A 25,728-nucleotide genomic window follows, 5' to 3' on the forward strand; every position below is an offset into this window, starting at 1 on the left:
TTCATTGTCTGCTGCCTGTGCGGAGCCTTCTGAGCATCCAGATGAGGCAGCTATTATCTGTGTCAAGTCACAAAATACGGAGGAGTTTAATCAGGACATTCTAAAGGTCTTAGCAGATGCCAAGCAGACATATTTGGAATTGCCAACACCTTTATTTTTATCTTACTCAGTTTGTTTTCAAGCTAGGAACATGTGTCTATACTAAGATTAGAACTATTTGCATGCCAGATTTCAGAGTTCAGTTATTTTTGTGTTAACTCTATAAAAATAATTTAAAAAAAAAAAAAAGTGTGTGGCATTTGATCAGGAGGAGAAGTGGAGATGCTTTTATTTAAGGCAGAAGTAAAACACAATTTTCCTTTCCAATTAGTTAATAAACAAAGAAAAGGCAAAGCTACGCATGGAGTTGAAGCACAGGAAAATCTGATTTCCTGAATGAAGTATTCTCTTTTCACTTCCTTCTCCAAAGGTAAAAATTAATCTATTTTCTGGATCCATGAGACCTTGTCCTTATAGCCATGTATTGGAGGTCTGCTGCACAAGGAATCTGCAGCACTTTGGGGGAAGTTATAGCCAACTGCACTAATGGCCCGTGCTGCTACACCAACACTATTTTCTTTTTCCAGTTCCCAGCTATACTGAAGTGCATTTGAATAAAACATCCAACCCAACTTTCCTTATCTGTAGGATACTTAAGGGGTAGATTCTGTATGCCTTGCAGTTAGCATCTGCTTGCAGACATAGGTTCTATGTTTATGCATGTAGAACCAGGGGTTTCCGCACAACTAATAGATTGCTTAATAAGACTACTGATGGCATAATCTAGCTTTATGAAGTCCAATGGCGCTTAATTCTCCTTAGTGCCAATACTGAATTTATGGCATTTTAATACATGAAGGTTGGAAACCTTCTCTGAATTCAAAGAAAGAGCAAAGCCGCTCTCTGCGACCACTACTGTGTAAGCCAGACTGCGGTTACAGTGAGGACCCTCTATCTTTCTCTTGGTAGGAAGGGGTCTCAGTTTCTATTTGCCTATTAAAAGCAGTGGTCCAGATGCAACATCTGGCTCAGGAAATCCCTAAACTGCTGATTGTCGGAAATGAGGAGGATATTTGAGGGGGGTGGAAAGGGAATCACTGTGCACACACCCTGTCCTTATATTCTTTACTTACGCATCTGCTTCTGTCTGCTGTCAGAGACAGGATATTGGGCTGGATGAATCTTTCATCTGACCCGGTATGGCAGTTCCTGTGCGTTTTGGTGGGGTGTGGTTGTGAACCTCCATCTTCCAGGATCTGAGGATCCCAAACATCACTTTCCACTCCTGCCCAAAGCTTTATGGCTGTAGTGCTTCATCCATCATCTGTTTTCCCCAAATCCTGCCCACAGCAGAAGTGCAGCATAGGAGGAGGGGGAGAGTTGTCCCCCTCCTGACGGGCTGTGTATTTTTATGTGCTTATGTATTTCTTTTGGCTTGGATGTATTTCTTTTCCCCTCTGAATAGGGAGTTCAGAAAAGTGACATTATTTTTAATCCTTGACAGTTTATGGGCTTTGAAAGAGATTCTGGATAACACCGAGCAATTAAGATGCCATTTTAATAGTTCTTTCAAGTGAAATCAAGTGAGTAATTAAATAAAATTGAATGAGGACCATGTTAGGCCACCCACAAGCTCTCATATCCGCTACAAATAGATGAATAAGTCAGGGCGGGGGACAGATGCTGTGTGCCCAAGTGCTCCTATTTATGTATTATTGGGTGACTCTAGAAGTGAGGCTTTCAACTGGAAGATTTGTTTTCTTTTTACAATGTTTCCAAGCAAGAATATGCAAGATTGTCAATTGCCATTCAAGCAGGAGTAACTTTCCTCTCTTTTCGAATTCTATATGGTGGGGTTAATGACATCGTTTTGTATAGATGGCCTACTGTAAAAGGCACAGAACATTAACAGGATTTTTTACATTAAATGCTGGATTAGAATTTCTGCTGCCTTGTTATTTATACGATTATGTAGAGATCTGCTGTCAAAAGGTGCTTTAGTGTGCAAGCATGGGGTTTGGTATTACACATGCTTTGCATTCATTTTACACAGCTTAAAAAAGCAGAATGAAGGCAAATTAAAAACAAGTACTTTTGAGATTTACAGTTCAGTATCTAAGTAGGTATTGACGAAAAGTTATAAGGCTCTGTTATGTATCACTTCATTTTCTTAGGGGGAAAAAACTCTTTTCTTTTCTTTTCTTTTCTTCAAGCTTTTCCACTCCTGCTAAATTTTGTGGCAGGATTTCTCACTGCATTTTATAGTATTAACTGGAAACTGTATCTCCAAAGTGTATTCTACATACTGTAGCTGGGATGCCTAACCCTGTCTTAAATGTATGCAAAATGTCAATAAAATATTGACTGAAAAATGTCCCACTTGAAATGAAAACAGAGATATTAATATGATGCCATTTGATAACAGTTTTGAAGACTTGACTTGCATCTACAGCATTACTTTTCCTGAAATGAACACAGTAGAGGCAGTGCTTCAATACAACAGCCAGAATAATCTCATCGTGTTTCACATCCAGATTCACAGAAAAACTCATATTATTCCTCAAGAATTTCCTCTGTAGGAGACCTTCTGGGCACAGCTGATGAAGTGGGTACGAGGCAGCACTCCTTGCTCACCCCACATCTCATTAGGATGTGTTGCCATCAGCTGATCATTGCTCAGTGCCTGTAGGCGCTACCCGAGTACAAATACATACTTGCCGTTTTCTTCCTCTCCTAAAACATTGTTTTCCATTTTTTTCTATGAATTTGGGACAATGCAGGCCCCCTCTGGTGGTCAAAACAACATCTGTACATTTCTGCAGGATTTCACTCTACAACTGTTTTGCGGAGGGGCCAAAGTATCTGCTTTACGTTTTAAAGTCGTATGACCGTAGTTAGTTCATTTTTCTAAGAAAACCACCAGAATGAGCCAAAACCGGAAGACAAAAATGCGTAGGAGAGGTGTTCCAGTGTGTGTCAAGTCCCAGGAATGCTGTTGGTGACAGTGACTGGTGCACACAGGCAGTAGCTGCAAAATTCACGGCACTGATTCTCCCTGGCTGGCAGGCGCGCAGGAGCAGGGATGGCGCTCGGGATGCCAGGACTGGGCCTGCTGCTGGAAACAGAACAGAGCATTAGGGAGAAAGAGCAAATAAACTCTTACTGCTGAGAAAAATATACCTGCCTAATGTCACAGGCCACTCTCTGATCACTGGAAAGCACAGAGATACTGGATGTGGCACATCAAGGTAGAGAAAGCAAGTATAGGTTCACACACAGAATCACAGAATCACAGAATCGACTGGGTTGGAAAAGACCTCAGAGATCATCGAGTCCAACCCTTGGTCCAACTCTAGTCCGTAGGTTGATTTACTGGTTTCTATGGCTCCCTTTTAATTTGGTAGAGCTGGGCTCATGATAACAAAAACATCTGGGGTCACACAGCAGATCATGATGTGCAACTCTTAAATTTAGAAGACTCTCCTAATCACTTTTCCTTTTCCTCTAATATGTTTGCATGTGGAAAGTGGCATTTCCCTTTGCTGCTGTGAGGATATTTGGTGTTTGCTGTGAGGATATTTGGTGTTGTCCTCACTGGCAAGTTATTTCAACGTCTGACTTCCTGGACGTTGAAATGGTTTCCGAAACTGCTGGGAAAACCAAAGAATGTTTGAAATCATTCTGGCCTCTTTAAAAGCAACCATCAGCCATGTTGTCAGGAAGCTAATCCAAATGGCTGTCCAAAATCAGCCTTCCAGTCACCAGCCAGGGCTTCTCCTTCCCTTCTGAATCTGGCTGGTTCTCGCACATTGCACGGGCTTCCACTGGCATTTCACAGCCTGTCCCCTAAGCCCTCAACTTGACTTCGTCTGCTGCCTCCCAGCAGCAACACATACCATCCGCCACTCAAAGGATAAAAGAGTCCTGTCAACACAACAGCTGACCAAGAAAAAGGATAATTTACCCATGTGTTTATTCGCTGAAGAGCACTCGATCAATTCTATCAATGGTGACAAAGAGGATTTAATAATAATTTACAATAATTCTCTTGTTGTTTTAAACCCCCACTAGCCACAATAATGGCTGCTGAAGTGCTCATCGTTGTCTTGTGATTCTTATTAGTCTATTCTTATGGAAGCTGAGAAAGAGGGATTGCGATGTTCAGTAAAAATACATTTCATGTTATTCAAGCATTTGTAATTGAGAGTGTTTGTTTCCCAGAATCCCCTGCTTTTCTTCATGTCCTAGTAGCTCTTCTGCATAACCCGTGGACTGCAAAAAAAATGGCTCTATGCCATAGACAGTGAAATTTTAAAATGCTGGTAGCAGAGAGTAAGCTGGCCAAGGGCTTCTGAAATTTTTTTGGTGAGTTGGGGGGAGGTGGGCCTGATGGGTTTTGTTGTTGTTTTATTTGTTTGTGGTAGGGTTTTTTTGAGGGGAGTGTTTGTTTTTCTGTAATAAGGCTGAAGGCACTGCACAATGTGCTGGTGAGTCTACACTGTCAGCAGCTACACGCCACCATCAGAAAAGAGGTGCTGCCAGAGTACTGGACTGCTTAGAGTTTAGGGTATATTTTTTTAATTCAAGTTTATGAATTCCTATGTCATAACTAGATAGTTCCAAACTAGAAAGTGAGAAATGAATATGAGGATTTTTATTTGTCTTTTTCAATATAGAAAAAAAAAAAAAGATGACATTTGTTTTAGTTGTACCACTACAGCCATTCACCATGTGAATAACCAGTACTCGTATACAGGGTTGTGCAGAGTAGAATGGCTTTAAAAGAATAGGAGTTTATGGCTGCCTCGGGCTTTCTTTATCAAAATACCAAATGCTGGATTACATTAAAAATGTTTGTTCACCTTAAGAAACAAGGATACTGTTCATAAGCAACGTTCAGAGTCGTTTTCCTTTGCTGAATTGAACAGTTGTTATCAAAGTCATGTTATTCATGTATCAGTCTCTGAATGTGTCAGTCCTTAACCTTCTTTTTGTTGAGCTACTTAGTCTGAATTCATGGTCTTTCTTACATATGATGTTTATTTTCCAGGTGGCTAACCAGCGGTGCCTGAGCTGCATGAAATACAAGCAAGTCAAGGTGCCATCTCATGCCAGGACTGCAGCATGTTTATGGAAGAAGGTGAGTCACCAGCCCATCTTCTACCATGGTCTTGTCTCATCTTTCATGTAGCAAGCTCCTGGGGGACAAATGTCATCTTCTACTGATTAATCCCAGAGCTCCCTGTTCCTGGCTTGTGATCAAACAAAAGATCTTGGTACAGGGCTTATAAGACAAGAAAGTTTGGTTATGTCATGTTAATCACAGTTGTGGCTTTTCTCTGAACCTTCTATAATTTACCAGCATCCCTTTTGAACTGCAATCACTAAGCCCAGACCATATTCTAGCAGTAGTTGCTCAGGGCTGCAGGCAGCCATACGATAGCCATTCTACATGTTATACCCTTGGGTATATGTCTGTGTATCCAAGAGCAGCATTACCTCTTTTAGCCGTGTGTCACACTGGGAGCTCCTCTTCAGCTGACAAAGCAGCATGACTCCAATATGTTTCCAGTGACCTAAAGCTGATGAAAGAGATTCTTTTTTTTTTCCCTAGCCACAGTTAATCATGAAGAGAAACAAGATTACACTGAGGTCTTTTTAACTTTTTTTTTTTTTTTCTTCTTTCCTGGGGACCAGCTTCATTCCTGTGCCTCAGAAACAAAGACTTTAGGTATGAATTGCTATATGGCTGAAAAGATCCATTCTCTTTCTTTGTTCAGGCAATATAGAACAGATGCCAGCAAAGGTATTGAAAGAACTTTTGGTATGGGCATGCATTCCTTTGACTGGGTGCTTGCATGCAAGAAAGTTTATATAATTATAATAGTAGGAGCTGAAAAGAGCTGATATTGGAATACTACACTAGGCACAAAGTACAAATTAATATTGAACAGGACTACCCTATTCATCCTGCTGGTGATTTGGAGAGACCCTCCAAAATAAAGATCAGGAAAAAAATACTAAGAAATGTACAGTATGTGAGTTGTGGGCAGGTGTAAAGGGCATATATATCCAAGTTGCTATGAGGTCCCTAATTACTCTAAGATAGTGTATTCATGTGACAGCATCTGGCTAAGATTGTTCATCCTTTTTACTCATTACTACTGCTGGCAGCTCCCCAGGCTCCTGACAGGGAAATCCAGCCCCAAGCTGCTGTGTACTGCACACCCTGCAGCCTGAACATCAGAGGCTGATAAAGACATCAGGTCACGATCAAGGGACAGAAAGAACTAAGTCAGGAATTTCACAGCCGCACACAGGGTTGGTGCTGAGGAAGACGGGGTAGAGACAAACAGAATTTTTCAATAGAAAGAGCCCAGTTTACCTGCAAGATCAGCTGAGGACAGAAAAGGAAATTGAGCTGGTAGATCTAAACAAGACAAGTCGGGACCTGGGCCATAATGTATGGATGCTCCTCTGTAGCAGCAAGAAAATGGAAGCAAAGAAGCATGCACAGGTGTCATTGCTTCATTACGTAGTGCTCTGTACCCTCATAGCGCTCTGTGCTGGGCAGGCTCCTGGCTCATCCTGCACGCCAAGGAGTTTTCCTGGCTAAAGCCGTCTGCTGGCAGATGTTCCCCCACCTCAGACCCAGAGATACAATCTCCCAAACAGCCTGTGTGACTAAGAGGAGGCTGACTACATTATCATTACAGTACTCTGAAAAATACAGATAGGGATGATGATTGCAAGAAAAGCTTCAAACATTGCCATGCTTGCAGGAACAGTGTGCTTTATTGTGTGAGGTTACTTACAGTCAGATTTTCACTTAAACTGAGGCTAAAGGAAGAGGATTACTTCAAATCATTGATCTGTAATACAAAGGTAGGAAAAAGTAAAACAAAATCCACTATTAAATCTACATGTGGTAAGCATCCTCTCTGGGGTCTCCATGGGCTTGCGAGGCTGCAGGCCACTGTGTATTGTGTGCCCCACTTGTGGTGTGTGTTGGCAGGCGCTCAGAGACATTATATGCGGCTTTTAGGTCCAGGCAGAGCCACTGCCTTGGTGGAGACAGCTTTCCCCAGCCAGGATGGTAGGACTGCTCTCTTCCTGTCTGCCTGTCCCATTTTTCAGGGCACTGGAATATAGCATGGTATTGAGGGGATTATGTCATGTCTTCCTCCTTCCTCCCGTCTCCTTTCCACCCCTAAGGTCACTTGGTTAATATTTCTATTGTATACCTTAATTAGCACATTCCTGGCTGCAGGCTACCTTCTCCTGTTCCTGGCCTCTTTAAAACACAGCAGTTTATATAATATATATTATTTTCAAAATGTTAATTGTGCAAGGACCTTTTAGGCTTTGTAGTGTTTAGCTTGCTGTGACCTTTGCACAGGACCTGCCCGTGACATACACACAGCAAACACTGGCTTGTGGCGGCAGGCTGCCAAAACTCCCCGGCCTCTTACCACCTCGTCCCCTGCTTATATTTTGTTACATTTCTGGGGAACCCCGCCGCACACGTTAATGCAGCGAAACCCTATCTGTGTCTGTTCCGTTACGCCTGTCCTGTGATGTGCCAAACTGGGACTGAAAGGTTGCCTTTGGTTGGCATCTTAGGGAGTGTGCCTTGGTGGCACAGCAGAGTCTGAGGATAAGGACTAGCCCAGTGAACCAGAGCAGAGGTTTCTGTTTCCCAGGGGGTCTGCTCAAGAGGGGCTTACATACCCAGAGGGGCTCACCAGCCCCTCGAGGCAAGGACCGCCTCTCATGACTTTCTGCTGCTGTAAACTCTGGACTCTTACAGCAGCTTTAGCCACGCTGGTGGGTGCAGGCATCAGCAAGGCCACTGACCAAGCTCACTCTGCTTTGGTACCACCCATGAAAAACTAAAAAGCCAATGACTATCCCCGACCTAAAAGAGATACAGGCGGGATATGACCCATAAAGTGAGTACCTATTGAGAGGTATCAATGATAAGACAGTCATGACAATGACAACTACTTAATTTCACAATGTCAATGTAAGCATGCAATGGCAGAGGCAGATCTCAGAGGAGGGTAACCTCTGGCAGGGGAAAAAAGAAAAAGTAACAGTGAGCAGCAACACACCCAGGCGAAGCCTCATTAACAGCTTTATAAATTTGTGCAATATCTGGGTGTTGTCTGAAGGTTTCCCTTGAGCACGCCCACGCAATCTGAGCCTCAGTACATCTATAGAATATACAGGAAAGGGTAACAATGCTTCTTTTAAGAAACAGATATCGGCATCTGAAATAAGTCGCTATGCTTGACTTAGACAAACCAAATTCCTGATGTCTGGGGTTTTGTCTATCTAGCGATAGGATTAGATACAATATGCATTAATATTCTGCATGACCACGCAAAACTAAATAGTACTGCAAAGATAATTGTGGTTTAATTAATACAGTCTGCTGCTCTATGCTCCATCAAGTTTTTGATTATTTGTCCATCTTTAAATTTTCAACAAAGCATTCCTGCACAGTTGGATGCCTTCAGAAAAAGAAGAAAAAATGTATCTTCCTTTCCATTTTGGAAGTTTGGCTTGTTTTCAAGCCATTTTATTCAACAAAATGTATTTTTTGATTTATTAACAACACATTGGGCATGTCCAGTTTTCAAAACTTTTTGAGATTCTAAATTTCTGTGAATCTCATAAGCGTGGAACACAAAATTTTTACATATGGCATAAAAAACTAAAGCAATTTGGAAAACGTGTTTTAGTTAAGGACATAAACATGTTTCTGAAATACTAAGTTAACTTTTAAACTTTGTTCAACAATTTCACTTTCATGTCTCAAACTCCAGCTTTTAAAAACATCCCCCTCCAAACTACAAGATGGTACTTTTGCCCACTCACAGCAGTTGACACTGATTTTTTTTCATGGCTATTTGGTGTAAAAGACTAAAAATAAAAACATATTGTTCTGAGCATTGTGGACAACTTTTCCAGACAGGGAAAACAGAGGTTTTTATGACTTAGGAAAGCAGAGTTCCCAGAGGGCCGGTCTGCTTTTCTTCCACTTTTCCCTTTAGGATATTCTGCAAACATTTCACTTACTTTTGACTCTGCAGTACATTTATAGCCTCTTATTTTTAGGGTTTTGTGCGTACCTCCCGTGTGCAAGTTCCAGCCATGTGTTCTGCCTGCTTTCCCATGCACACAGAGGTATCCCAGCACACTTGTTTACATTTACTCACTCGAACGTGACCAAAGATCCAAAGTGGCAGGGGTGCCCGGTTTTGGTTTTCCTCTTCCCAGCTGCTGGGCAGAAATTTGCTCTCAGCTTATAATGGGTGTTCAGTCTCCAGGAGTGTTCAGTCTCCAGGAGGGAGCAGCCCCTGCAAGGAGGGGGAGCCCTTGGAGCAGTGAAGGGGCAGCGAAGCTGGGCTGCGGCCCCCTGGATTCATTGCCCCACACTGTGTTCCTGTCCCAGTCTGTGCCCGTGTGGCCGAGCGGGCAGGAGCTTCAAGGAAGCGGACATCTGTGCCCATCAGCGACCAGGGGCATCCCCCAGCTGGTAGCCCGTGCCCTCCTGTCATTTCCCAAAGCAAAAGCTAAGCAGAAGCAGCACAGCAAGGTCTAAAAGGGCAAAACGTGCCTTTGTCTGCTCCCTCCTTATCCTGAACAGATGGGTTAGAGCCACGCACAACCCACAGCCATGAATGGCAATATTAACTTTAAAAGGAAAATCCTGTTTTTGATTGGCCATGCCAGCTGTTTGACAGCACAGCTTTCCAGCAGCTCAGAGTTTCTTTGTATATAGCAAATCGTTATGAAACAGGGAACAATGTTATACAAAGACTGAGATTTAAACTGGGGTGGCCAAATTTACCTTTTAGTTGCACCTAAATTAATAATCTAATTTTGGAAGGAAATCGGAACCTAGCAGCTGCTGGTGACTTTCTTTGAACTGTTTTAGAAAGAGACAGATTATGAGTTTTTTGAGTATTTGGATGTGTATGCTATAAAAAAATGATAGCCTATTCTTAGAATACACTTTTGTTCATTGTTGGGTTTGGTTTTGACATAGCCATCTAACTAGTAAGTGTAAAAATGCCTTAACATTTAAACCACATAAGAAGTATTTTGTTCTCAACAGAGGAGCCCAATGTCTTTTTCTTGTTCAACACATGAGCCATGATGAGATTAACTGTCAAGTAACTGTATGCTTCCCAATATTTCATGTTTCTTCAAGCTGATAAGCTTCATCGACAGACTAAGTTCTCTGTTATTTGGTGTTTTCTAAAAAGGTATTTAAGTGTGCTATCTCTAGTGTCTCCAATTCTTTAAGTCTTTTTGCTGTTTAAATATTTTGTTAAGGCTGTATTATTTAAATGTTTTGTTAGGGCTAAGGCTTCATTATTTAACTGAAAAATCTGTTAATAATTTCTAAAACATCACATGGTTGTTAGTGGTTTAAGTCAAGAACATTGTCTACAGCCCTGTAATGGAAATTAATGCTTTGTATTAACAATTGCGAGGTGTTAGGAAGTACTACACTAGATATATAGTCTTTCTCTTACATCCAGAATGGGGATCTTGGAATACAGAGTCCTGTATTAACATAGCAGTTGTTATTAATCCATAGCTGATGTGCCAATAGACTTGCAGTTAACTTGACACACCTGTGATCCACTCGGGAAAAGCCCTGAACTTTGCTAAGATGGAAAGAAAATTCTCAGATCGAAAGCAGGGAATTGATATAAAGTGGTGATGGATAAATGGAGGCTGGAAATTAAAGGAGGGTGTCAGCCTTACAAAGAAGTGGTGGGGCAAAAAACTCTATAGGCTGTGAAAATGAAGCTTGATATACCACTATCCTGTGGATGGTGAGGTTGCTCCTAACAGCAAGCACTGTGCTGTTGGCCCATCTAACCCTGGGATCTTGCCTTATGGTCCATTTTGTTCTTGTGTAACAAGGAGGGCTTGGCTTCCTTCTGTTAAGCTCCATTTACCTCGGCATGGCAATCAGGAGAACTGGACTATAAATCTGTAATGTTTCTAGTACAGGGCAGGAACCTGGGCAGATGTCTATTTGGAAAAATGTTAGGACTGCAAAACTCAGGCACTCAAAATAGGGAACTCCAGGCTTAAATCTGCCTGCACACCCTTAATTCACATTTTACCAGGTGCAAATGCACACTGCCCCTCATTTGTATTCCAGCTTCCCAAATTCAAAGAACACTGAAGCAACACTTAGGATTTTTGCTCGATCAAAACTTGAGTGTCCAAAGTGGAGGGTATCCCCCCTCTCTTCCTTCCCTCATTTCCCTCACCATCCTGGAAGTTTCCGCCTTGTGTCCCCTCCTCCATACACAGTCTCCCACCCCCCTTCACCTTCCCCCTGACCCTATTCACCAACCTTTCCCAGGCTGCAAGTCGCCTTCCTCTTTATTTCTGCTCATCATAGCAATGTGGGGGCAGGCCGTGTTTGGGTGTAGGAGCCATGCTGTGCCCCTGGGCTGCAGCAGGAGAGTGCTGCCACACTTAGGGCTGAGCCCCCGGTGCCCAAAGCACAACCAGCTGCGCCTGCGGGATGTGTGGGAACCCTGCGGGGCCTTCAGCCCTGTAAATGGCTGCACGCTTGAAGTCCGCCGTGGCTAATTAAACCCTTTTCCAGCACGCCAGAGGAAAAAAACAAGTAATATCCGTCAGCCTCTTGCCACCCAAACTGCAGCAACGCGTTAGAAAGTCTAGTGTTGGTCTCGCTTTCCTTGACTTTTTCTCTGTGTTCAAGGGGGGTTGCAGCTGTGCCAGTGTGCTGAAGTCTATAAATGAAAAGTGTTGCATAGGTGTGAGTATTATTAACTGCTTAATAGAACTAGAGAGCATTAGAAATGAATCTGAGGCAGACAGTGAGCCACAGCGGTGTCAGTTTAAACCCAGATAGCTGAAGTTTTTGCTAAGAACTACTAAAGTGAAAGAAAAAACTAATTGCTGTAAAATTCCTGTAACTGTAACTTCTGTCTAGCTGAGTCAAATGCAGTAGAGACCATGAGAGTCCTGCAAGGCTACAAAGATTGCTTTTTGTCTATCATTTTTCAACATCTCTCTAAAAAAAATATCATTTTGGACATCTGAGCTGCTTTCTCCTCTTAGAGCCTTGCACAGAGATTTCTTGGCAGGCTTAGTACATCTTCTCATACTACTGGCAGCTCTGTGCTCAGCACAATCACCCCACGAAGGTGTGTTCCTTTAATCAAGATGACAAGGTCACTTTTGGGCACCAGGAAAGCAGAGGGATGACTTCCTGTCCAGAAATAAACTTAGAATGAACATGTCACCAAAATCTTTCTGTCTTACAGCCGCTCACTGAGGAGTGGCCGTATGTGGAGGTGGCTGGATTGTGATCCCTGCAGTGTTGTGGAGGGAAAGCCTGGGAGTCTAAGCAGGGAAAACCTTTGAGTTTTTTGAGTGAACTTCTCTGGGCTGAAGAGCACCAGGATGTGTGCGGTTATACAGTATATACTGCAACTGCACCCAGCACAGGGAATTGTTTTCTAATAGGGACAAATGTGGGGGGTTTTCTCCCCTACTTTGCACTGTTACTTTTTGATATAGTCCCCCCAGCCCCTTTTCCTCTCTGTAACACCTCATAAAATAAAGTGCTTGGGTGACTTGGTGGTTTACATGAGTGAAGCTAGTGCATGTCACTTGGAGATTTTTTTTTAGAAAGCTTGTTTGTTTGTTTATGTTTTAGTGTTCCACCTGCCTCTTCTGAATCCACAGGCTACCACAGTGTTTCCATTGAATTTCAGAGTTTTGGACCCAAGTGCAGTGGGTACGTTGTACTGAAGCTTTAATTTGAATTTTTTTTTACAGTATTATAAGTAACAGCTATATTCAGAAATAATACACCAAAAAATGTTCTACAGTACCTAGAGAGGTAATATTGTACCAAAAAATCTGTACTGATTTTTCCTGGAGAACTTGGAAACAAAACAGTGTGTCCATTGTATTTCAAACATTAGAGCAATTGTTCAGTACATGTGGTGCAACCCTAAATTTCTATGTCAGAACATGGTGCCAACTTTGAGTCTCTGTAAATTATGGTACTGTGGGCATGCACATGTTTAAACAAGTACTTTCCTATCTCCAGGTCATATTTATGTATATAGTTTGGAAAAGCCAGGGAACACTCTAAAGCGATAAAAGGGAACCTAAAATGTGCTTATTTTTCATACCATTGTATTTTTAAAACAAAGCAAAACTTGTTATGGGGCTTGGATTTTTCCTCTACGTTGGCTTGTGTTATATGTAAATTTTAATGATGTTTATTCTTGTATACCATAAAATCTGTAGGTAGAAAAAAGAGACCTAGTAAAACAAATACAGATAAACAAAGAACAAATAATTGCCTGCAATTGAAAGTGTTTTGTGCTATAGTTTGTTTTACTCCAGTATACTTATAAACCTGTGACACTAAACATCTTTAAGTTATAGTTTTATGCTGACAAAATATTAGTGTAACTCCTTGTGGATTCACCAGGCTACCTAGTGGCTTAACCTACTACTGAAGGTCAGGAGAATATAATTCATCTTCCACAATGCCAAGACATCACCAGCTACACTTCTGGAGATACCCTGGAAAATGAAACTGTGAAAACATTCCAAGCGCTTCAGTGGGATTATTGACTATGACAAGATCCTCTCGGACAATACACAGACCTTTGTGCATGTATTGCAATAATACCCAATAAAAATCAAAGCTCCCCCATGGGACTGTTCTGCTTACTGTGCACAGTATTTCAGATGGGCTGGTAATATGTGGAATCAGCACTATCAGTGATGAAAACTAACTCACGGCTTCTCACCCACATTCTCAGTTTAAGCATTCATTGTTCTTTGGAATGTATTCTTTTATTACTTTTGAAGAAAGGTTTCCCATATACCATGCGTTAACAGCTAGCCCTGGAAGAGGCTAATCACTATGCTGTATTTCCCCATTTGAACAAAGCAGATTATCCTCTGAGACGCTATTTCTGGGATTTCTTTAAGTCACAAAAGTGTAAACATTTTTTAATTTATTCTTCTAACTGGAATGATCCTATGGATACAATGGTTGTATGGCATAGTTAAGACACTGTGCAAGATTAATTGATTACAGGATCAACCAGTATGCTCTAAGAGCATTAGCTTTTCCCAAGGTAAGAATCTTATTACAAATTAGAAGTGGACTGTAGCAGGCGGTGCTAGCCTTGAACTAAGGATCCATGTCCACCCCCACAATGCTGCTGATTTCATCCTAAGCCTTGTGCACTGGAGTGCTGTGAGGAACGATCACATGCAAACAACGTAATTTCCTAATGCAGATGCAATCAGATAGCGTAACAAAAGAAGAGCTTCTCCCTGACTGAAAAAACATAGGAAGACTGGTGGCTGCTTTAGAAATAATCAATATGAGAAACCCAAAAGGTAAGCATGTTGTTTTGACTAGAGAGCCAGACCGAGGAAAACAGCAAGAGGAATGGGAAAGTTAAGGCAACTGCAGAAGCAAGGAGGCGAAAAGTTTGGGTTGTAACTGCAGAGGGCTTTTATTCCTGTTAGTATTAGAGGTTAGTATTCTTTTTGGCTACAAAGGATAATTTGGATTGTGTTGATCTTGTATCGCTGAGACAAGGAGCTGGACAGATTCTGCAGAAGAGAAGCGTGTGACTCATGGAAAGAGTAACTAGTGAAGAACTTGCTCGACTTGAACTCGTGCTTATAGGGATTTTATTTACCCCTGGGGAAGGGTGAAATGTTCCAGTTTGGCATAGAGCTAAACTACTTTACCAGTGAGAGAAAACTTGAAGTCTCCTTTGTTGTGAAGATAAGCTTTCCTGATACAGGATAAAGGCTAACATATACTGAAGATTATTGCACAGCAAGAGAGGAAAAAGATGCTTTAAAGCATGTTTCTTTCAACTGTGAAAACTAGCTAATGGAGCGTTCCACGCATATGTCATACTTAACTAGATGGTCACATTAACTCTTTTTCAATACATGAGACAAACATTTCTTTACATTTCTTTACAGAAAACACACCAAAAAAATGAAGAAAAATGCTCCCTGCTTTGAGGAACTGAGAATCCTTAAGAGCCCTTTCAACAGTGTGATACCCATATTCTCTTTCAGTCAAACCTGGGGTTTAAATTTTTATTCCTAATGTGAATAATAAGCCACCTGCCTGGTGACAACATTATGGGCACTTAAAAGCATTTGCTGTGGAAACACTGGGAAAGAAAAATTTACTTGTTAAAGAGGTTTAGTTTAAATGCAAATCCAGCCTCAGCTCCTCTGTACAAACATGTTTAAAAGAAAGGGGGGGGGGGGGGCGGGGAAAACTTCCCTAATGTGTTGATCAGAGCTCTTAATAGCAGTCTAAAACATGCATAAGTTAAGCAAAACTCCCCAGTTTCTCCAGAACAGGGCAGAACTTAATCCCCAGGCAATGCCTGCCTGAAAACTTCAAGATCACAGAGACAAAGAGAGGTGAGATGAGATTTGGATGCAGATTCCAAACACTTTTAATACATGAGTTATAAATATGGATCTTCTCCTTTTTTTTCTTAAAAAAAAACCCTTCGAATTATGAGGAAACATTTAAACTACTGTTGTGAATCTTTTGTTCAGCATAACTAACTATTTGTATAGTTTTGTAAAAAGACTTTGTTCTACCTAATTGTGTTGTCAAATCACTTAGATCGTCTCTGCAATAAAAAAGTATCTTAAGTTCTTTCAAAAGGAAAAAAACCACCTCATTTTAAAACTAATAAAACACAATAACAGGTAGTAGGAGTGGAAGTTCTATCTATCAGCCCTATCTTTAAGCAAAGCTAAATCATTCAATAGAAATCCATTCTAGTATTTGAAAGATACATGATAACGTAGATGACAACAGAAGACAGAAGAACTGTATGATTGTGCCTTGCAAAAGCTGCTTTAAATAATGAAACACTGAAGCTGAAAATGTCAGTATTTGATGAACTGAACTGTAAAGAATCACAAGAGATTCCTGCAGGCCCTGAGAACATTATGTAGTGTATCTTAAGCAAAACTGGCAAACACTCAAAAAATCCACTGGTGTTTTTGCCAGTCAATGCTAAAAACTTACATATGGTCTTTGTTCAGGTTTGCTCAACTGGGGAGGGTTTCCTCTCAATTTAAATAGTTGGCAGCCATAATTTCTAATTTTCATAGTTGCAGTTGCCTTTAAGTCAACTCTGCGTGAAAAACCCCTGCACAAGACCTTGCTGGAAATCACCGGACTCTTACCATCCTGGAGAAGAATCCCAATCCTTGTCAGCCATGGCTACAGCCCCACAGAAAATGAGGGATAACACAGATGAGTTCAGCTTAGAAGGAGTATGGCAATTACTTGATCTTAGGTCAGAGATGGCCATCAATGTGCTTTGAACAGGAACAAATGAGAAGCTTCTGTACAGAGGTAGGTAATTTTTTTTGTCTTCGGATTACATCTTTTCAGTTCAAGATCGTACATACTCTGATAGGTCAAAGCAGTGGTCCTTAAAAATGTTGTGCTTGTTTGGAAAGAAAAGGATAGAAACCTGCATTTTTTTCCTGAAAATTTTAAACTGCAATATTAACAAAGCTAGCAAATTAATCTACACATGAATCCTGAATCTAGAGAATTTTCTGGATTTTCTGTGTGCTGCTGGCTAAAACTCAACACAAGTAAAATGGATAAAAGAAAAAAGGGCTACATGAGCTGAAAATTCTTGCTACAAATGCTTGCTTTCCTACATGACCCTGGTCTGGACAGATGATGGCTCTACTCTTTACACCCCAACTACATGAGATTCAAGCAAGAACTCTGACTCACTGTTTAGTATTGAGGCACATCTTCAGGTTATTTCCAGATAGGAATACAGACATGTGTAGCTAAAAGACTCTGCATGCTGTTCCTATCTGCTGCATGTGGTTGCACTGCAAACCTGTCTATTCCAATAAATCAGCCTGCAGATATATAGCAGGAGTATCTGCTTTTGTGTGCAAAAGGCTTCTGAAGAGACCATCAGCACGCCTCTGCAGAGACACCGCCTGTGCCAGAGACTGGAGCCCCACGGGGAGAATTGAGTGAGCGCTTGACTGAAGGAAGGAGTGAAAGGCTGCCCCTCAGGTGGGCTCCCTTTGCCGGCAATGAGGAGCTGCGGTTGCGTGACTCACTGGCTGGCCGTCACGGGAATGTCTGGGAGCAGGACGATGTCGTGGGCATGCTATGGACGGAGCACAAACCGTGCACTGTTTAGATTCATCTGCTACTGCTTTAGGGAAGCGCAGTAAATTATGATGGGAAGCTTAAAACAATCTGACAATGATGGAGATGTATTTTAAACACAGCTGTTAAGGAAAGGTACAAATTTATAATTTAATAATAATCATTTGTTTAGGCTCAGTGTCCTGAGCCCAACAGGTGAACACCGCAAAACAGACTCTAACTTGCAGGAATGCAAAAAGGATCTGGCGACGTGACAGACTCTGAAGCAGGTTAAAGCCATTGTGCAAAATATTCTACCCCCCACAAATGGGCTTCAGTCCAGAAATCAGAAAAATCAATAGGATGTCTTTCGGTTGATTGCAGCTCACTGAGATTGAAGCCTTTTGAGAAAAATAGCATACCTGCTTGTTTATGCCCTTTGTGGAGTGTGGTGGTCCATTGCACACAATTTAGGATCATAGTCCTTCTTGCTGAGGACTACTAGGCAGGTCCTTCCCCTGTTCTTCTTCTTGTGTCCCAGGAAGACCTCTGTGGAGCAGGGCTTCTCGCTGCTGTCCCTTTGCACAGGAATGCAACAGCATCTGAACTGCTGCCGGGTGTACTTTGCATGCCTCAGAAAAGGTGCCTTTAATTAGGAATCAGACGTGAGGCTAGTGTGATGAAGACAAATCAAGTCACTGCCTTCCGCTGACCTCCACATGCCTCTTTTGCTCATGATCTCACAGGCTATTTGATACAGTTACAGTTCATCTGCTTTAGAAGTGATCACTCACATCACTTTGATTTGGCTGGTTACAAACCATGTTTTAATTATCTAGTGTTGTCAGCCCCCACCAGGCCCCTCTTGGCTAAGCCCCTTCGCTCGCTGTAAGGCCAGACTGAATTTCTGTTCTGTAAATACAGGTGAGACTCTGTGCTGGGCCGGTGTGTCTCTCTATGGTACTCTTAAGCTACAACCTGCCTGGTGGCAAGAGCAGTTTAGGCTCTGCTTGGCGTTGTGTTTGAGCGCAGATGTGTAGCCTTTTTCTGGGGTCTGTTTCATCCCTTCTGGTGTATCCTAGGTCTTCCAGTCCTCAAGCTCATTCCAACCTGCAGCCTACACCAGGAAACCTTGTACATTATTACCCTGCAGACTTACTTTCTTGAAACTGGTTTCTGTCCCACCCAAATGAGTGTGAGTTGTGCCTGATTCCACCTGATGCTGCTTGTTAGGCATGATGCCACACTTCATCATGGACTCAAACAATAACTGAGGGTGGACAGGACCCTTAAATGTCCTCCTGCTCAGACCAGAGTCAGTGTTCAAGCATCCTAATGCAAAACACAGACAGACACACTGCAGACTGACATTAAACACCTCTGCAGACAACTTTTGCTATTGGAGATAAAGTGATGGAAATGAAAGCCCAGCATTTTTCTCCCTACCTACTTTAAAAAAAAAAAAAAGTGCTTGTAATTTTCATTTCCTCACCTTCTACCGCAAACCTTGAAAGAGCAGCAGACAGAGGACCTATACACATATTCCTAACCTCTGACATTGGTGTGGCTGGGAGCTGCTCCTAATGCATCGTTAGAAGTAGTATTCTGCTCTTTTTTAAATCCAGAGAGCCAGGATCTGCAGCTCTGTGTGCTCAGCTGGTCTTTAAACAATTGCTTACCCCGACAGTCCGGCTTGGGTACTAGTTTCTAGCACAGTGGTCTAAACAGGTCTGGGTGTCTGTCCTTGTAACACAGAGAGCAAGGTTAAAGCTGACAGTAGATACCCAAGCTACCCACCCAGCATCATCCCAGTCTGTCAGAGGAGGAGACCAAGCACAGATAAAGGGGTGAAAACATTACCTTTCAGGTTACTGAGCAGCTGCAGGGGTAATCATGGCTGGTGTTCCCATGAGCTGTGGCTCCTCTTTCTGTAGTCTCATACTACCTCTGGCTGCTTCTCTTCCACTCATGCCAATGGGCTGGTCTGCCCGGATTATGTATAATTATGAAATCTGTAAGACATTCTTCAATGCTAGTTCAGGTCAAGAGGGGCTTTATTTTATGCAGATGCTTTTCCCTTCAGTGTTTGTAAGTCTGAGCAGCACACAGTACAACAGTAAAAAATCAGGAACCACCGCTGAAGTTTGTTTTTGTAGAGGGTAGTATTCTTGGCATATGACATAGCCATGCTGCGAGAGTTTTCAAATATTAGTTATAATATTTACTTTGCTTTTGTGAAGAATGTGTTAGTTTAAACATGTCTTCTCCTAAGGTGAAGTGAAATAATTAAATGTATTTTCTCATTTTTGTGGTCCTTTCCACCTCATTTCCTCTGCAGTTTATTTTCAGTGTACATGGGATTGCTAAAAGAAACAAGCAATGGCAAGGAATAGTGTAGTAAAAAAGTTCAGTGGATATTTTAATTGTTTTGTAGACAAGATATATTTATTTCCTTGAGGGAAAGAATAATTGCAACAGCACAGTGTGGACATTTTCATATCTTGAAAAAAATCTTGTATTTCTGAATCGGTTATTTTATGTATGTGAGGATAACTGTGAAACTGCCAAATATTCCAGCAGAGATTTCTGCTAAGTCAGGAAAAAGCAATTCAAGACTATGCAAATCCACACAAGTTCTTTTACTACGGTAGTTACTTCAGCAACTTGAAAAGAAGCCAACTCCTACTTGCCTTAAGCACGTCTTTTGTTGGATATGGTGGTGGTCAATAGTGCTAGACTGGTATTAGACTTTTGTCAAACAGATCCAGCTTTCTGTGTGACTTAATGCAAATTGGAAAAAAAAGTCCTTACGGCAATTTCTTTCGGTAGCAGACTGAGGGGGCGTGATGACCATTACCCTGGCTAGCATTAATCTGTCTTCTTTCCCCATCCAGACTTGTAGCTCTGGACTATCCACATGCTGATCTGACTGCTTCATCATAAAAGTTCCTTCATCCCTGAGAAGCTTCTAACTGCATCTGCTTCAGGACCCAGTCAGAAAAGCCAGTATGATATATCTACTGGCACGTACATGTGTATAGTGCCTAATGCAACAGAGCCCAAATCACAGTGGCAGTAGCGATGCATTGGGAGACGATGACTTCTTTCAGAGGATGTGCTGGGGAACACGCTACAAAGATGCATTCATGGTAGCAAATCCAAGGAGGGGAAGGCAGAAGGTTGTTTACCCAAGGTAATGTAGTGCGAGTCTGGAAACACAGAGACGTGCCAGGACTGATCATTACAGATCCCCAAGTCACAAAGGAAGGCCACTGGTAGTGAATGGGTTCAGCAAAGCTAAGCCACTTCCTGCCAAGCCTCACACATCCGTCCAGACCTAGTGTGACTATCTGAGTTCCGTGGAAGTCAATGTTTGTTAGTGCCCACATGAATAGAGTGAGCAGGACTTGTCTTTTTGTGAAATGTTATTAATGATATTTATACTGTGGTAACACTCAGGAATGGTTGAGGCCTCAGGATATTAGTTGCAAACCATAGAGTAATTACAGTTTCTGCCTGAAGGAACAAACAACAGTCATGGTTGGAAGGCACAGTTCTGTTCAAAAAATACCATGTAGAAATTCTATTAACATTGACACAGTTTTATACTGCAAATCTACTTCATGTGTGTCTTCAGAATCACATGTGCTATATGCTTCAGTGATACAGTAAAGGTCAATTACTTCTTTTCCCTACTCTGGTGACAATGAGACTAAGCTGATCTCTTTTGTTCAAAATAAACAGCCTCTAAATTAGAGTCATGTTACCTGTACAAAGCTGTGGCTAAAGGTATAATTTAGCCTACAAAATACAGGGTTTTTTTTTTCAGAAACTTCTACAGTACAGAAAAATTACAGCAGATACAAGTCTCCAGCTGATTCTCAGTTTACAAGAAATTGTAGATATTGCTTTTACTCCTTTAGCTCAGAAGTTTGGAGTAATATCATTGAAACTAATCGAGCTACACTACTGTAAAGGTGCTCTTCTGTAGCCAATATTGGGGCTGAACACAGCATTCAACCTTGTCAAACTCTAATATGTTAACTGTGAGCTCCCAATCCAGTTTTCCTTGCAGGCCAGGGCTTGCTGCTTGGTGGATCTACAAGAGTACCACTACTTGCTGGCCCTACAGCCTGACACATCGGGCATTGCTGATCATTCAACTTACTGCCTGGCTAACCCGGACATCGGGTCATGGGGACATACTGTGGCATGGTGCTGCATAAGGAAGGCTGAGTGATCACCCATGCTCAGATGACTTCACCCTCAACATAATGTACACCTTCCCTAAAGTGTCCTGCAAAGGTCCCTCTATTGCTCTGTGAGCCTATGCACCAGAGACATCCTCCATGAGACATGGGGCCGCAGTTCTGTCTCCTTCATTTGTTGAAAAAGAACCGCGAGGTCTGTGTGCTGCCAGCTTCGATGGCTCAAAAACTGTTGTCCTTCTTCACTCAATTCGTGGGACTGGCTCCAAAGTCATGAGACTTGAACAAAAACATATATGGCAGTTTAGTTCTTTCTTTCATTTTAGTTTGAATAACACTATTTTGGTTCTTGTTGCAGATACACTCTCAAACTGGCTTCTCCCCATGAAGCAATCCTGCCATCTCATCAGGCAGCAGCCCTACCTCTTGTGTCCATCCTGCTCCCAATCTTCCAGCCAGTTCTGCCCTTCTCAGACTCAGCTGTGCCCTTAGAGGAGAGTACCCAGGGGGCTGCCCCTCTGGCAGGAGGTGTACAGACTATGGACCTTCTTTTATGTTTCCCTGTGTTCATCCTGTAGTCAACAAACCACAAGGGAAATGAATGGAAACACCGTGCATTGCTTTCTGAGCTCTTTAAGAGAGTAGTGTGCCTGTTAGATGGTGTGAGACACCAAGGGCTGCTTCTAACTGCAAAACGTTGGTGCCTTTTCCACAAGGGGTTAGAGAGGGAGCCAGAGGAGGTTTCTTTTGAGCAATGATGATACCATTTACTAGAGGATCCTCGGGAATTTCAGTAGCCACTTGGCTTGTTTTTGAAAGCCCAGCATCTGGCTATTTGGTGCTGGACAGACACGCTTTTTGTCCTTCGGAAGCAAGGACTCTGTGTGTGAAAAACTTTTGTGCTGATCTTTAGACTACAGTAGTGGTTCACCAAAGTTCTGTCCTAGCTGTTAAAACTTTCACAGTCAACCCAGCTTGGTACTGTGGCTAAACTAGGACCCTAACACTGAAGACCCTCCAGACATGAGGCAGAGAGGAAGTAAAAAACAAACAAACAAACAACAAAACAAACAAACAAACAAACCCAACAAAGCCAAACCTAAAACCCAAACCAGACACTCAGAGGAGAAAAGCGTGGATTTCTTTGTTAGAGGCAAAAAGGACACTGGAAGTCAAATCTGCCATGTAAAGTTGTGAGGAGTGCTTGACCCCAACCAATTAATCTCGGCTAATACTTAACATTTTTTCCAAGAATGTTTTTGAACCTAGGTCATTTTATGCAAGGCATCCACCTTGTGGATATATTTCCCTTGAGGTCCCTTACCATTTGCTGTACAGTAGCCAGTAATACACCACATTTGCCCCCTACTTGACATGACTTAAACCCCACATTTCTTAAAAGCAACTGGCTTGTGCTGTGGAATGATGCAGTTTTTGCCCTCTGTTCAGCTAGCCCAGCCACACACGTAGTTGTGATCTCATTCTGAAAAACTTCTGAAGGACAGCGGCCTTGTGCAGAGCAACAGTCCCGAGTACCACACCAGTTTCTCTCTTCTTACTCAGTCCTCACCCCACCTCTCTGGTTTCAAGGAATTTTTTGTTCCCTAAACACTGTAAAAACATTTAGCATACTCAGAATCGACAACAGTTTGCCTTAGGAAGATTGAACAGTTCAGTTACTGAGAACGTCTTCCAAGTTAAAAAACCAACAGATGTATACATTTTCTAAAAGAGGCAGCAGTCTTACAGTTCACTTCTTAGTATCATCAAGCTGGAGCTACTTTCAGGCTTTATATCTTCTTCTTCTTTTTTTTTTTTCTTTTTTTACTGAGAGTTTCATTCTAGTTTAACCCACTTGGATTTACAAGCCGCTAGTGGCGTTTTCAAACACTGGGTTTCAATTCAGAGCGCTGAAGGCACAGGAGCAGAAGCCTTTAATGCTGATGTGGCTCCCATGCACTGTGACTATGGAAAGCTCCAAACTCTCATCTATTTAAAACATCTATTTATTTTTGAGCAGTTTTAAATAGATGAGGACCAAGGAGGAAGAGACTGTTGTGCTCCTAACACTGGCTCTTGCCTGGAATCCTGTCAATGTAAAACCCTTCTGCCCCCCGTGCTGGCCGTGTTGCTGCACCAAGAGCATTTAAGAACAAAATCTCATCAGTTTGGAGCCAGGGTCAGTGTCCTTAATGCCATGGAGAAAAGCAGAGGAGAACCCGGGGAGAAGAACCTGGATTCCAAGCTACTGGATTTGCAAACTGATTCTCCACAAAGTTTATTGGAAAGAACTTGGTCTCATCAGCTTCTGAGTATTTTAAAAGATATAATCTTCAGGCTATTTTGTGAACTTTGTTTTTTTATTTACAATGCTAAAGGATGACATCAGTTAAGATACGCTGGATAAAAATGTAGGCAGTTTTGCTTTTATATTAATTCCAAGTGGTTTGTATGTTGTTCTTTAGGAATATGTACTGTTTTTACAAACAAAGGAAAACAAGATAGAATATGTACCCTCCTAATCCTGCTAGGATTTCTGCTAAATACGATCTCAAACCTATGGCTCTCATCAGGCGGAGACTGAGGAATGTGCTTACCTTTAACGTGGATAAGGGCTTTCATTGAGACCCTACCCACAAAGTGAAGCACATATGTAAAGCTTTTGGGGGTTTAAAGCCTTCCCTCCATCTGACATCACTGCTCTACCCAGACAGACCCTTAATCTGTTGCATTGAGCCCCGCAGCAAGACACAGGCAGCAAATAAGGTTTTATTTCTTTTTCATTCTTCAACTCCCCCATATCCATTAAAATAGACGTGCTCAATCGTTGCAGAAGTACCGGTACGTTACCCGGGCTGTGCGGGACAGCACTGCTGCCTGTGCCACAGGCAGAGGGCACGTTTGCGCCTGTAAGGTAAAATACCTGTTTTCGGGGGTTGCTCGGCGGCGCAGGCCCGGCCCGCTCGGAGCTGGGACCCCGTGGCCGCCCCTCTCCCGTCCCCACGCCTGTCACCTGGCCCCGGGAGCGCCGCCTGACGTCACGGCGGCCCCAGATTGGCTGCGCGGGGCCGGCACCGGGGCACGGGCACCCCCGCCTCACGCACACACTTGCGGAGAAACTCTTAAAAAAGCGAGGGGGTGTTCTTTCAGCCCGGGCTGGCTGGAGGACCGTTTCTTACAGAGGCCCGCAGACCCTCGGCAGCTCCGGCAACCGAAACATCTGCTCTGCATTGCGACCACCCCCCTCCAGCAAACACCCTTCCCCTGTGCTGCTGCTCCTCCTCCCTTCCCGCTCCGGCTCGGCTCGCACCCGCCGCTTCCTTTCTTCCAGCGATGTTTTCCTGCTACACGGGGCGACGTGTTTGCTGAACTAACAGCTTACGGAGCGGGTGGGGGGAACCTGAGGCTTTTCTCCTTCCCCCCTCCCGGGAGCAGGAAGGGGGGTAAGCGAGCGGACGCACACACATCCTTTGGAGGAGAAGCAACCCTTGCACCGGGGCTCAGCGAAGCTCGCCGGCTGCAGGGGCTCCCGCTGTGGAGATGGCTCGGATCAGATGGGGCTGCTTCTTTCTCCTCACTGCCTGTGCACTTTTGTCACCAGCGCTTGCTGCCTCCGAGAAGGGCAGGCTGAGGAGGATCACGTACGTCCTGCAGCCCGGCCGAGCGGGCTCCTCCGGCAGCCGGCACCAGCGCCCGACCCTCCTCGCGGGGGAGCAGCAGCAGCAGCGCACGTTTAACGTACAGCTGAACACGCGCTACGGCGGCGGCACCCTAGAGCGGACCCGGCGGATGAGCAAGCCGGGCGGCGCCGGCGTCCAGCTCCGCTTGGGCCCCGCCGGGCAGGTCCACCCCAACTCCGCCGCTCACGCCGCCTCCTTCGCCAAGCCGGCCCGCTTCGGCCCGCGGCCCAAGCCGCCGCCGGCCCCTCACGGCAACAGCAGCGCCGGCCTGCCCCTCCGCCAGAAGCACCAGCTGCCGCCGCTGCCGGGGTAAGGCGCCCTCCCGCCAGCACGGCTGAGGTGACGGTGGTGCTGCCCGCCCGCCTGCAGCCTCCCTCCCCACCGGTTACCTTCGTCGCGGCCGTTGTCGCCTCCCCTCGGGGACAAGGGTAGGAGCAGGGAGACAGGGAAACCCACGCCGGGCTCCTGGGGGGCACTGCGGCGTTACCTGCCCGCCGCCGGTGCCCGGCTGGCCGCAGACCGGCTGTGGGCGCTTTACTTTGCCGCCTCCCCGCGGCATCCGAGGCCGGACGCG

At 43.5% G+C, this 25,728-nt stretch overlaps 1 protein-coding gene and 1 long non-coding RNA gene across 11 annotated transcripts in view; one reads left to right on the forward strand and one right to left on the reverse strand.

The window, feature by feature from the left end:
- Positions 1-1,563: 1,563 nt before the first annotated feature.
- Positions 1,564-25,676, reverse strand: LOC110359720 (uncharacterized). The gene is made up of 3 exons (XR_010471533.1): positions 25,544-25,676; positions 5,539-5,621; positions 1,564-3,154 (listed from the first exon to the last, which is right to left on the reverse strand). It is a non-coding gene; the product is annotated as an uncharacterized LOC110359720 (long non-coding RNA).
- LTBP1 (latent transforming growth factor beta binding protein 1) overlaps positions 14,382-25,728 on the forward strand; it is a 205,960-nt gene continuing 194,613 nt past the window's right edge. For 6 of the 10 annotated variants that reach the window (XM_065058007.1, XM_065058009.1, XM_065058008.1 and 3 more), the window contains exon 1: positions 24,837-25,463. In XM_065058007.1, the coding sequence (XP_064914079.1) occupies positions 25,015-25,463 (449 nt within the window). In that variant the 5' untranslated portion in view covers positions 24,837-25,014. Of the gene's footprint in view, positions 14,482-24,836; positions 25,464-25,728 lie in introns of those variants that run through there. The other 4 variants (XM_065058011.1, XM_065058015.1, XM_065058016.1 and 1 more) reach the window with 2 other exon arrangements.

The sequence above is a fragment of the Columba livia genome, chromosome 3, assembly GCF_036013475.1.
Source record: "Columba livia isolate bColLiv1 breed racing homer chromosome 3, bColLiv1.pat.W.v2, whole genome shotgun sequence".
Taxonomy (NCBI): domain Eukaryota; kingdom Metazoa; phylum Chordata; class Aves; order Columbiformes; family Columbidae; genus Columba; species Columba livia.